Source organism: Mixophyes fleayi, chromosome 10 (assembly GCF_038048845.1).
Source record: "Mixophyes fleayi isolate aMixFle1 chromosome 10, aMixFle1.hap1, whole genome shotgun sequence".
NCBI lineage: Eukaryota > Metazoa > Chordata > Amphibia > Anura > Limnodynastidae > Mixophyes > Mixophyes fleayi.
In genome coordinates, this window is record NC_134411.1 from 6396868 (window position 1) to 6411298 (window position 14431).

The 14431-nt window shown below is 45.1% G+C and overlaps 1 protein-coding gene across 1 annotated transcript in view; it reads left to right on the top strand.

Annotated features, from left to right (window-relative positions):
- Positions 1-2610: 2610 nt before the first annotated feature.
- Positions 2611-14431, top strand: part of LOC142103640 (solute carrier family 22 member 20-like) — a 28738-nt gene continuing 16917 nt past the window's right edge. The window contains exon 1 of the mRNA XM_075187747.1: positions 2611-2976. Coding sequence (XP_075043848.1) covers positions 2611-2976 — 366 coding nt within the window. The remainder of the gene's footprint in view (positions 2977-14431) is intronic.

A 14431-nucleotide genomic window follows, 5' to 3' on the forward strand; every position in this document is an offset into this window, starting at 1 on the left:
GACAGAGGAGAGTGACAGCGTGACAGGAGGGGGGCAGAGGAGAGGGACAGCGTGACAGGAGAGGGACAGAGGAGAGTGATAGCGTGAAAGGAGGGGGACAGAGGAGAGGGACAGCGTGACAGGAGGGGGGCAGAGGAGAGTGACAGGAGAGGGACAGAGGAGAGGGACAGCGTGACAGGCGGGGGACAGAGGAGAGGGACAGCGTGACAGGAGGGGGGCAGAGGAGAGTGACAGGAGAGGGACAGAGTAGAGGGACAGCGTGACAGGAGGGGGACAGAGGAGAGGGACAGCGTGACAGGAGGGGGGCAGAGGAGAGTGACAGGGGGACAGAGGAGAGGGACAGCGTGAGAGGAGAGGGACAGCGTGACAGGAGGGGGCAGAGGAGAGGGACAGCGTGACAGGAGGGGGGCAGAGGAGCGTGACAGGAGAGTGACAGCATGACAGGATGGGGGCAGAGGAGAGGGACAGAGGATAGGGACAGCGTGACAGGAGAGGGACAGAGGAGAGGGACAGCGTGACAGGAGGGGGGCAGAGGAGAGGGACAGCGTGACAGGAGAGGGACAGAGGAGCGTGACAGGAGGGGGACAGAGGAGAGGGACAGCGTGACAGGAGGGGGGCAGAGGAGAGGGACAGCGTGACAGGCGGGGGACAGAGGAGAGGGACAGCGTGACAGGAGGGGGGCAGAGGAGAGTGACAGTAGAGGGACAGCGTGACAGGAGGGGGACAGATGAGAGGGACAGCGTGACAGGAGGGGGGCAGAGGAGAGGGACAGTGTGACAGGAGGGGGGCAGAGGAGAGTGACAGGGAGACAGAGGAGAGGGACAGCGTGACAGGAGGGGGGCAGAGGAGAGTGACAGCGTGACAGGAGAGGGACAGAGGAGAGTGACAGCATGACAGGATGGGGCAGAGGAGAGGGACAGAGGAGAGAGACAGCATGACAGGAGGGGGGCAGAGGAGAGGGACAGCGTGACAGGAGAGGGACAGAGGAGAGTGACAGGAGGGGGACAGAGGAGAGGAACAGTGTGACAGGAGGAGGGCAGAGGAGAGTGACAGGGGGACAGAGGAGAGGGACAGCGTGACAGGAGAGGGACAGTGTGACATGAGGGGGACAGAGGAGAGTGACAGGAGGGGGCAGAGGAGAGGGACAGCGTGACAGGAGGGGGACAGAGGAGAGTGACAGCGTGACAGAAGGGGGACAGAGGAGATGGACAGCGTGAAAGGAGGGGGACAGCGTGAGAGAGGGCAGAGGAGGGGGGCAGAGGAAACGGGACAGCGTGACAGAGGGCAGAGGAGGGGGACAGCGTGAGAGGGCAGAGGAAAGGGACAGAGGGCAGAAGAGCTGGGACAGCGTGACAGAAGGCAGAGGAGGGGGGACAACATGAGAGAGGGCAGAGGGGGCAGCGTGAGAGAGGGCTGAGTGTCTGGATGCAGTGGGGGCAGAGTGTCTGGATGCAGAGGGGGCATTTTTGCATACAACTAAATAAGCATTTCTGTCCTGACCTAAATACTTATTACAATTACATTGACCCAACTACTTCTAAAACAGGACTGCTCGGTAATTATTTTGGAGGGGTGCCTTAAAAAAATTATGGAGACTCTAAGGGTGCCGCGAACTGCAAAAGTTTGGGAACCACTGATATATACAATAGATATGTGCAATATAATTTTTGTTATGAAATACATTTATTAGGGTGTTATTAATGTCTGCTGTTCATAAACTGCATTTTTACAGTTGCTCTTGATTTCAAACACATGTTCTAGCATACATACACAACCGTCATCACAATCTCTCATCACTTACACACTTTGTAGCTAGTGCAAGTGATACGACTGAAAAACACATATCTTAGAGATGTCCAAAGCTAGAATCCGATGCTGCTGCGTGTGTTCATCCTTGGCACCCACTTACTGTACATTAACTACATGCATTTGCCCCCTCCCCCATTCCTTAATGAAATCGTAGGCTGTCAGAAGTGTCTTTTGCATTCGAAGATGAATGGATGTATATGTGTCACTGACGCTTAATCCTTGTCTAGGCATGCACAGTGCAATTTAACGAAAAAATACAGCACATATCGGCATATATATACACATACATATATAGTGATGCAGCTCATCAGAACACTCTGCAAATGCTCGACTGCCAGTGAAAGCCAAAATTAATACCACAAAAGCATGACAGGACATTTCTGTAGAAATCATTTGTCCTTTTCTCTATATTTGCAATGAACCTGCAAGGTGACAAACAGTGATGTATTAACCAACTTAAAATGTAAGTTTAGATACGGTGATGAAATAGACTCAATATGTGTGGGTGGGGTCTACTTGACTCTTATACACAGTAGCATCTATCCTCTCAGCTCACTTATTATCTGGTCCTTTAGACAAAGAGCAGCAATTATTCCATAGCTTTATCATACACTGTCAAAACAAACGAATACACAACAGTTACAGTGTAGACAGAGACCTGGATAACTAATATACATTTCCACTATTCATACAAATCAAAGTGGAGCTCAGGTAGAGCATAAAGGGATCATTCAGTCTCCAAATTCCCAACTTAATTTTTTCTTGACTGCTGTAAAGACATTATTCATTGGGTGACTAATAATGGGCTTTAATGATCTTCTACAAACTGTTGGGGGATTGGGATGCTTTCAGGTGCTGAACACTGCTATGCTCTTGATCCCTATGTTTTTCATGGCCAGCCATAACTTTCTTCAAAATTTTACTGCTGCAATACCAACCCACCGCTGTCGGCTGCCAGCATTGGACAACAGTACAAGTATTGATAACCAAAGTATCTTGGCCGCTTTCATACCATTTGATGGAAATCAGAACAGCAAAAGTTGCCTGCAGTACAAGAATTCTGAGCTTGCTATCTGGACTAATGGCACTTTCAAAAACAACACTGAACCTTGTAAAGATGGCTGGGTCTATGACAAGAGTGTCTTCTCTTCCACCATCGTCACTGAGGTAATGTGCAGAATACATACAGTAGTTTTAAGGTTTTGTTTTCTTCAATAGAATTCATTATCACAAATTAATAAGTAAAAAGTAACTATAAAATCTAACAAATTATTTATATGATGTGCTCCTCATACATAGAATTTGCATTCTCTTTTTGTGTAATGTATTCCTTTGTGGACCACTTTTAAAATGAGTTTGTATGTATGTATATATTGTAAAGAAACAAGCACAACAGAGTCTCAATATTACTTTATTAATAGATGATGGCAAGAAATAGATGTATATTTTCCAACACATGGGATAAGCCAAACAAAGCATAAAATAAAATTCTTGCCTATCCGGCAAGAAACCCTTCTGCAACTAACAGTGAATGGGCTTTGTACCAAGCTCACAAAATAAACGTCTTTGCAAACATATGTACTTTTTACTCAGGACTGTTTTGTGTGTGCCGAAGACTGTCTCGCCGAGTCACCAATCACCAACCCGCTAAGGCTATTTTTCTTAAGATATTACAAGTCTAATGTAACAGCCAGGGCCATCTAGAACATGTATTTCCATAAAAGTACCTAATCCCCCCAAAATACACCAAGGGACTGATTCATTAAGGAAAGTAAAGCAAAAAAAGGAGTAACGTTGCACCTTGGTAAAACCATGTTGCATTGGAGGGGGAGGTAAATTTAACATGTGGGGACAGATTTATAGTTGGATAGGGCATGTCCTAGATCAACTTTACATTTCAGTGTAAAAATAAAGCTATTAAGTATTTGTGTGCCACTTTTTAAGTTATGTGCAAAATAATAGACAAATTTGCACCCCTTACATTGAAACATGGTTTGACCAGGAGAAAATGTACTTCTTTTTTGCCTTACTTTACTTAATGAACCAAATGTTTTAGTATTTTAATTAAAATAAATACTCTCAAAATTCCTGCATTAACTTTTTTCTAAGTCTCATAAATCCATGGGGAACATTCTTTCTTCTTTACTGAAGTAGTCAAATTGGAATAAAAATAAAAAACTCCAAAAGAACAGCAAGGGCTTTAGTTACTTTTAGATTACTATGTGGATACCAGGGCACACTATCGCTTGTATCCCCCTAATGGGCAGGCTGGAGCTGGTTCTCACTATTATAAGGGGACCCCAATCTGAAGGTGTACCTGTTATAGCGGGACCAGCTCAGCTTAGCAAAATCTGGTGTTAGTTGCGTCTTTTGCTGGGGGACCTCACAATGTTTGACCTCCCTCATTAGCTGTAATGGTATAGTAGTGGCATATGGAGAGGTCTGATGGCATGTTGGGATATTTTTGAAGTACATGCGGGAACTGAGGGAATGTGGGGAGCATTTTATGGCACATGGTCTGAGTTCTTGTCAGGTATTTTGTATCAAGTAGGGGGTCTGAGTGGTGAGTGGTAGAATTTGGAGCAAGTGAGGGCGATTTGGGATTATAGTTTTTTGCATTTAGACTTAATGCCAATTCTTCTAACATTGTACAGGAGTCTATTGGACCTGGTTATCTCTATTTATGCTATGCTAAGTTATTTGTATGTCATTTGTGGTTCAGCATAAGGGTGTTTTTATAGCCAAATTCCTATGATTAATATGATTTTATATGTTTAGCTTTTTTTTAAATGTGCTCACCTACACTATAACAGCTTCCACTCTTCTTGGAAGGCTTTTTGTACTCATTCATTCTGTAGATCATTTATGAGGTCAGGCACTGATGTTGGACGAGAAAGCCTGGCTCGCAATCTCCATTCCAGTTCATCCCAAAGGTGTTTGATGTGGTTGAGGTCAGGGCTCTGTGCGGGCTAGTCAAGTTCTTCCACACCGAACTCCTCAAACCATGTCTTTGTAGTCCTTGGTTTGTGCACTGGGGCAGTCATGTTGGAATAGAAAAGGGACTACCCCAAACTGTTGCCACAAAGTTGGAAGCATAGCTTTGTCCAAAATGACTTGGATGCTGATGCATTAACATTGTCCTTCGCTGGAGATAAGGGATCTAGTCCAAACCCTGAAAAACAGCCCCATACCATTATCCCTCCTCCACTAAAATTCACAGTTGGCATTATGTAGTCAGGCAGGTAACGATCTCCCGGCATCCGCCAAACCCAGACTCGCCCATCTGACTGCCAAACAGAGAAGCGTGATTCGTCATTCCACAGAACACGTTTCCACTACTCCACAGTCCAGTGACGGTGTGATTTACACCACTCTATCTGATGCTTGGCATTGGTCATGGTGGTGTGAAGCTTGCATGCAACTGCTCGGCCATGGAAACCCATTCCATTAAGCTCCTACCGCACAATTTTTGTGCTTACATTAATGCCAGTAGAAGTTCGGAACTCTTCAGCTATGGAATCAGCAGAGCTTTGGAGACTTTTTACGCACCATGTGCCTTAACAGTTGTTAACCCCGCTCTGTAAATTTATGAGGTCTTCCACTTTGTGGCTGAGTTGCTGTTTGTCACGGGCACTAGGAGTTCTGCCCAGGATTCACCAGTTGACTATGCTTACCAGAGGGGCGGAGTTTGCATAGCGGTCCTCTGGCAGCTGGGTGAATAGTGGAACGTATAAAACAGCAGATGGAGAGAGGATGCCAATGGAATTGATGATAGTCAGTGACTTGCAGCTATACTGGTAGATGAGTCAGCGACTTGCAGCTATAGTGGAAGGCAGGTTTCAACCACAGAGAGCAGGGTGGACGTGAGCAGGTGAAGGAAGGTAATGGGAGAGTCAGTGGTCTGCGGATAGCAAGTTGTACCACTGCTGTGATGGGAAGACTTGTCCAAGTGCAGGTAGGTAGTGGGGAAGTCAGTGGTCTGCGTTCAGCAAGTTGTACCACCGCTGTGTAGGGAAGACTTGTCCAAGTGCAGGTAGGTAGCGGGAAGTCAGTGGTCTGCGTATAGCAAGTTGTACCACTGCTGTGATGAGAAGGCTTGTCCAGGTGCAGGTAGATAGAGGAGGCGTCAGTGGTCTGCGGATAGCAAGTTGTACCACTGCGAGTATGTGAGGACTTGTCCAGGTGCGGATAAGTGGAGGAATGAAAAGAGTCAATAACTGTATGAAGACAATGAAAGCACAGAGGAACTGTTCCAAACAGATTTGCAGCATTAGAGCTAATAGTCTATGGTGGTATGTATACCGCTGCTGAGTAGAGAGGCTTGTACAAAGCGGATATGCAGCGTATCAGCTAATAGTCTCTAGCGGGTATGGATACCGCTTCTGAGTAGAGAAGCTTGTCCTAAGCGGATATGCAAGGTAACAGTTGATAGTCAATAACAAGTAAGCATACCGCTGATAAGTAGAGAAGTTTGTCCACGAGGATATGCAGGCACAGCAGGAGCGCTGAACGGCTGAAGCGGGTATGGGAACCGTAGGTGAGCAGAGCAGGTAATCCAACAGACAACTGAGGACACGAGCAGGATACAAGAGTCAGTAGCGGGTATGAGAACCGCTGATGAGCGGAGCAGGTAATCCAGCAGACAGCTGAGGACAGGAGCAGGATACAGAAGTCAGTAGTGGGTATGGGATCCACCGATGAGTAGAGCAGATAATCAGCAGGAAGCTGAAGACACGAGCAGGACACAGGAGTCAGTAGCGGGTATGGGAACCACCGATGAGTAGAGCAGGTAATCAGCAGGAAACTGAAAACACGAGCAGGACACAGGAGACACCTTCAGAGACTCACAGGGAATGAGACTCAAGATCAGGCAATGATGTAATGAGCACAGGTGCCTTAAATAGGGAGAGGTGCCTGATCCACCAATTAGATTAAAAGCAAAAGTCATAAGAGTTCTTGGATGCTACGCATGCGCAGTCCATCAAGATGGCGGACGGCCGCGGCTCAGGACAGGAGCCAGCAGGAAGGCTAGAGAACCACGCACCAGCGCAGAGGCACTCACGGTCCGGTGAGTGACACTGTTGTTCCAACACACTTCCACTTTCTAATAATATCACTTGCAATTGACTGTGGAATATCCTGCAGGGATGAAAATTCATGAACCTTCTTATTGCAAAGGTGGCATCCTGTCACAGTACCACGTTCGAAGTCACTGAGCTCTTCAGAACGTCCCATTTTGTATCACAAATATTTGCAAAATGAGACTGTATGGCTAGGTGCTTGATTTTATACACCTCTGGCAACAGGTCTGATTAAAACACCTCAATTCAATAATTAACAGGTGTGGCCAAATACTTTTGTCCATATAGTGTTTACTCACCTTTCAGAACCACATTTTTTGTATTATTTCTATGTGTAAACATCATGATGGCAGTTTCAGATTGGGTGGTTTGAAATAATGCGGTTTGATGTGAGTTTTTGCCTTTAGTAAATCGCACAGTTTATAAACCACACATAAAACAAAAAAAAAATCAGGCTTGATAACTGCACTTTAGTACATTTCCCCCATGGACTAGACTAGGCTGCCTTGTGAGACCTTACTTTTATTAAATATGTTTTGAAATCAGTTCTATACATACATTTATTTGTTAAATAGGCAAAGGATTTCCTTAATAATTCCCCTGATAATGTACACAAAAGCAAACTAAAGAAGGAAGAAGTGTATATCTGAAGCCTTCAGTATCAGGGACAAAGTTTGAAGCATTCCCACTAATTGTGAAATGGGGAGCCATGCGCCAGGTTACACCACCAGCACAGATCCGAGAGGCCTGGATAAATCTTGGCTAATAGGCTGGGACACCGGTCCCACCTGAATAGGACTTTGAACTGTGTCAATAGTTAACACTGATAGAACTGACATATGTTGTTTGAACAATATTATGCCAGTTTGGCGCCAAAATAATATCTCCCAGATCCCTCTCCCAATCTCTGTGTGTTCTTTCAGTAGTGTGTATATGGATGAGAGAGAGTGCCTTCAGTATTGAGCGGCTATGCACAGGGTCTCGAACTAGGTGAACTCCTTTCTTGCCATTTTACACATCTCCACAGGAAATGTTTTAGCTGCAGGTATCTCCAAACCTCAGAGTTAGGAAAATCCCATTTAGCACTTGATATCTGCAAATGGTAGGATCCTTGAGACTCCCACCAGCTGGCCAACCCGTGGCCAATGGTGAAAAGCTCTTACCTAAAAGAGGTTGAAATCAACCTCTTTTAGGTAAGAGGAGATGCTATTAAGAGCAGAGTAGCGTGAGATCCTCAATTGCTAGAACCACTTTCCTGAAAAGACCAGGAAGCGAAAGGGCCCAACGGGTTTAGGAGAGGTCTCTTTAGGTACTCTTAGTCCCTCTCCAGCATCTTCTTCTAATGACATCTTTGCCTTCTCGGTTCTGCTCACTCATGGTTCCAAAGCTATCACTCTTTCAACATTCATGGACTCGGCAGCAGCAGGCAATTTCATGTCTGCTTGCACGGTTGCTCCTTTGGCTCTTCCCACTATACCTCTGGAACAGCCTCTTCATCTTACCGCCATTGATGGAAGTAGAATCTCAGGTGGTGTCATTCGGGTTCGTACAGTTCCCTTAACTATGCAATTTGGATCCCTTCATAGGGAGAACATCTCCTTTATTTTATCTCCAGGGCTATCAACCCAGTGGTATTAGGGCTTCCGTGGCTTCGCCTGCATTCTTTCGTATTAGATTGGCTCCATGCTCAGATTATTTCATGGGGTTCCTATTGCCTCTCTCATTGTATCCGGAAAGTGGTTTCACCACTTCGTCTGACTAAACCCGACCTTTGCCCAGAATTATATCTACCCCCCACCCCCCAGTATCAGACTTTTTCCAAAATATTCTGTGAACAAAGGGAAACTTCTCTCCCTCTACACAGAGTCTAGGATTGTAGAATTGAATTCTTGTCTGATAAATTCCCTCTTCGGGGTCGTGTGTATCTGCTTTCCAGTCCTGAGACCAATGCCATGGCTAAATATATTTGAGAAAATCTAGAACGTGGATACATCCTAAGATTTTTCTCACCGGCTGGTGCCAGTTTCTTATTTGTTAAAGAGAAAGACAGTGGTCTGTGTCCCTGCATTGACTTCCGGGGCTTAAACTTCATTACAATGAAGAACAGATATCCAATTCCTTTGATTACCAAACTGTTTGACTGGATCAAGGGCGGAACCATCTTTCCCAAAATTGACCTTCGGGGAGCGTACAACATCATCCTGATTAAGGAGGGGTGGTGAATGGAAAATGGTCTTTAACACCAGAGATGGTCACTTTGAGTACCTATTCATGCCGCTTGGCTAATGCAAGGTGCCTGCAGTAGTCCAGAGTTTCATGAACAACATTTTTCGAGATCTCCTTTTATCAATATGTAGTGGTGCATTTGAATGATATCCTCATCTTTTCCCCAGATCTTCAGTCTCATCTGAGAAATGTGGTTGAAGTTCTTACTCGATTCAGAGCTAACCACTTATTCTGCAATCTTCAGAAGTGTGTTGTTCGAAACAAACTCAATTACCTTTCTTGGGTTACATTATCTTTGGTACTGGGCTCCGTATGGACCCCACTAAGCTCAAACCCATTACTGACTGGCCCCAACCTTCAGGTCTGAAGGTGACTCAGTGCTTTTTAGGTTTTGCGAATTATTATCACCAGATTATTAGGGGTTACTCCGATTTGGTCACGCCCATCACCGCACTTACCCGGAAAACATCTGATGCCAAAGTGTGGCCTGTGGAAGCAGGGTTAGCCTTCTGTTCTCTGAAGAAGGCCTTTTTCTCTGCTCCTGTCCTGCTGCAACCTGGGGCTGTTCTCTCGCAGCGCAATCCCTGTGGGTTTTTCTCTCACAAGCTCCTACCGGCCGAGAGGAATTATGGCATAGGGTTTAAGGAACTCCTAGTGATCAAATTGGCTCTCTCTGAATGGAGATATCTGCTAGAAGGTGCTCTCTTTCCAGTAACAATTTATACGGATCACAAGAACCTCTTGTATTTACAGACCGCACAGTGTCTGAACCCCAGCCAAGCAAGATGGTCTCTGTTTTTATCCCAGTTCAATCTCATACTCACCTACCGTCCTGGTTCAAAAAACAAGAAAGCAGATGCTCTCTCTCATTTTTTTGATTCCTCTGACACTGAACCCCCCAAACAGAATAAATTTATCTTGGACCCTAAATGCATGGTGGCATTAACTACCATAAGATCTACCCTTCTTCCGGGTAAGATCTTCGTAACTCCTAATTTACGGGCTAAACTATTATGCTGGGCCCATACTTTTTGCTTCTTGGAACATGTTGGAGCTAAGAAATCCTGGGAGTTGCTCAATCAGAGTTATTGGTGGTCATCTCTTCGCATCGATGTCAAGCAATTTATTGCAGCATGTCCCATTTGTGACCAACACAAGGTACCCCAACAGAAACAGTTTGATCCTTTGATACCTTTGCCTATTCCTGATCGTCCATGGTCTCACCTGGCAATTGATTTCATCACAGACCTACCACCTTTCAAATCCTGCACTGTCATTTGGGTCATCGTAGATCGTTTTTCCAGAGTCACCCATTTTGTACCCCTAAAGGGTCTTCCCTCCGCCTCTTCTTTAGCTGACCTTTTTCTCAATGGAATCTTCCGTTTGCATGGATGTCCTCAGGAGATTGTATCCGAACGAGGTACTCAGCTCATATCTGGAGAGCCTTTTGGCATCAAACTCAATTTTTCTTCGGCCTATCACCAACAATCTAATGGGTTGACTTAGAGAACTAATCAGGATCTTGAGTAATTTCTACACATATTCGTTTCTGCCAATCAAAGCAACTGGGTGGATCTAATTCCATGGGCGGATTTCGCCCCCACAATAATCACTACCATGAGGCCATCTCCAACTCTCTGTTCTTTGTGCTGTACAGCTGCCATCCTAACTTACCTACCCTTCCCTAGATTCCATCCTCAGATGTACCAGTGGTGGACTCTCTTTTTTGGAATTTCTCAGACACTTGGACTTAAGTAAATGAAAGATTAAATTAGTCTTCAACATGGAACAAGACAGTCAGTGATAGAAGTAGGCATGCTGTTCCCAATTGGAGACCCGGAGACAAAGTCTGGTTGTCCTCCTGTAATCTTCGACTACAGGTCCCTAGTATGAAGCTAGCCCCTAGGTTCATTGGTCCTTTTAATATTTTGGAGGTCATTATTCCTGTAGCCTTTAGGTTGCAGTTGCATTCTTCCTTACAAGTTCCCAACGTGTTCCATGCTTCTCTCCTGAAACCTCCGATGGGTAGTCTACCACTAATAATCCTCCACCTTCTATTCTGGTCCAGAATCAACAAGAGTACGAGGTCAAGCTAATTTTGGATTCTTGCATTTCCAGAGGTACCTTGCAGCTTTTGATCGATTAGAAAGGCTATGGCCCAGAGGAGCACTCCTGGGTTAAAGCTACCGATGTACATTCTCCTCAGCTACTTAAGACTTTCCACTTTAACAGGGTCAGAGACACGGGTATCCATAGCCAGACTGACTCCCTGTTATGCTGTATTGCTGCTGACCTTGTTTTTCCTTGTGATTCCTTCTAAAAAAAAGTGCTTCTGCCTGTTAACCCCTCGTGTACCAGTACTTGCTTGGTTTGCCCACTCTCTCTCGGATCCTGATTTTGTACTGCACTATTGTGTGTATACCAGAGTCCGGCCTGTTTTTGGACTTCCCTTCGGCATACTGATTTTGTACCTCACTACTGCCAGTGTGCCAATCCTTGGCTAGCTTATCTGCCTTTGTATTTCCCTTTCTCTCCGCTGTGTTACGCCTAGTGGCTGATCAGAGGTCCGTGCCCTGCATGTTCCCGGCCGCTAAAGTCCATCCTGCCTTGCGGTGGTTTTTGGTGAAGACCGGGGAACCCGTTAGACTCCGTAACCTCTGTTTGCGTAGCACTAAACCAGCCTAACATGTGTATCCATCGCCCCAGGAATCTCTTCATTCACACGAGACATTCGTTACACAAACGATCTGGGTCAAACACTGATAGCAGAACAGGCCAGGATAGAAGGTACATTAGTTCAAGCAAAACGTATCACCAGTAGTGGTATGCTACTAGGAAGGCAGCAGCACCAATCAGAACTGCAGAATGATTAGCTGTATGTGTGTGGTAGGTGATGGCACACCTGAGGCTGCCAGACTGAGAGCTGAATTAAGTTTGTAACTATTTGCCTAGCAACCAGCTGAATCAGTGAACTGCAGGACGGATCCTGCACATATTAGTAGCAGTTTAGTCATGACCAAAAGTTTTGAGAATGACACAAATATTATTTTTCACAAAGTCTGCTGCCTCAGTTTTTATAATGGCAGTTTGCATATACTCCAGATTGTCACGAAGAGTGATCAGATGAATTGCAATTAATTTCAAAGTCCCTCTTTGCCATGAAAATGAACTTTATCCCAAAAACAAAATTTCCACTGCATTTCAGCCATGCCACAAAAGGACCAGATGACTTCAGGTCAGTGATTCTCTCGTTAACACAGGTGAGAGTATTGACGAGGACAAGGCTGGAGATCAATCTGTCATGCTGAGTTAGAATAACAGACTGCAAGCTTTAAAAGGAGGGTGGTGCTTGAAATCATTGTTCTTCCTCTGTTAACCATGGTTACCTACAATGAAACACATGCAGTCATCATTGCTTTGCTCAAAAAGGGCTTCACAGGCAAGGATGTTGCTGCTAATAAGATTACACCTAAATCAGCCATTTATCGGATAATCAAGAACTTCAAGGAGAGATGTTCAATAGTTGTGAAGAAGGCTTCTAGGCACTCAAGAACGTCCAGCAAGCGCCAGGACGCCTCCTAAAATTGATTCAGCTGCGGGATTGGGGCACCACCTGTGCAGAGCTTGCTCAGAAATGGTAGTAGGCAGTTATGAGTGCTTCTGCACACACAGTGAGGAGAAGACTTTTGGAGGATGGTCTGGTGTCAAGAAGGCCAGCAAAGAAGCCACTTCTCTCCAGGAAAACATCACAGACAGACTGATATTCTGCAAAAGGTACAGGGATTGGACTGCTGAGGACTGGGGTAAAGTCATTTTCTCTGATGTATTTCAGATTGTTTGGGGCATCTGGAAAAACAGTAGAAAAATACACCAATCAGTATGGTGCTCCACTCAATATGCAGCCGAATATGTATAAAAAGGTACCACTATACCTCTATATCATAACTGTAAAAAATTGTAGTAATACGTACATCAGGCACTCATGTATGAACACAGTGAGATGTTAATCCTTCTCTTATTGTAAGAAATGAATGTGAAATAAACACTCGTCTAGTCTGAGGAGCAATTCACACAACCTCTATCTTTTAGATCTTGTCATCTTTATTATTACAAAGGAATATATAAGGGTAAGCAGTCCTGTGTAAGGGAGGTAAAGGACCTTGTTTGAAATGTGTTTCTTGTAAGAAAGCAACAACTATCCTATCTGCTAAGAGATCTTACTATAACCGTGATCTTTTTTCCAGGATGTTCAGGGGCTTTACATTTAGAGTTACTATCTTAAGTGTGTCCTTCATGGTCAGGTTATCGGGGATGGCAGCATGTGCTCACCTTGGACCGTATTATGTGTAGAGCTAGCTTGATCCGTCTTGGGTGAGAAAGGGGCAGAAAAGACAAGGAATGAGGGGGAGGCAGAAAGTGTATGGGAGCAAATATATGCAAACAATGTCATGAATGAGTATATAAAATTAGAAAAAAACAAATAAAAAAAAAATGCTCCTAAAATTCAGGTAAGTTTTAACCTGACCATGATCCGGAATGAAACTATGCAGTTTGGGAGATACTGGGGGTCAGTGACAGAAACAATCACGAAACATGAACTTAAGTAAAAAACAGTATCTAAAATACTATAGAGATACAAGTGTGCTTAGCAAAAAACGAAATGAAGAACAAACATAAAAGTGAGCTTTACCTAAATCAGAAAATGCTGAGGAGGGGTCACGTTGGCAGTTGGGGGACTGGTCAAAATGTCGTAACACCAGACCACCATTGCCCTCTATTTGTACAGTAGGAATGAAAGAGTAAACATGCAAACCTATAAGGAAAGACAGGAGACCCATCTGGCAAGGCATATTGCCAATGCGTCAGGTATTTGCGTGGAGTTTGGCCTCCAATGTCGCAAAGTCCATTTTTGATGGCAATTCCTGTTTAGTCGGTAGGGACTTAAGCATGTGCAGAATTTGCGCCAGATCTGGTTGGCCTGCGGCCACCACATCACTTGGTGGTTACAGTTAGAGAGTCAGTCGTGTTCAGTTGAGAGGAGTGCCTCGACGAAATGGTATCACTCATGTTGAATGCCGGACGCTGCTCCGTCAGACCCGGAAGCCGCACTTCTGGGTTCGGCAGTCACATGACCGCTAACCCAGGGCAGGGAATTGGTGTCAGAGCAACTCACCTATTCCTGGCTCCTATTCTCCTGTTACCTCCTTGTGCCTGCTCCTTGTGAAATCACCTCCTGTGTACCAGTCCCTGTTTGCTGCCCTTTCTGGATCCTCAATCCTCAAGAGGCGGGTGGACAAACAAAAACCCACAAATTC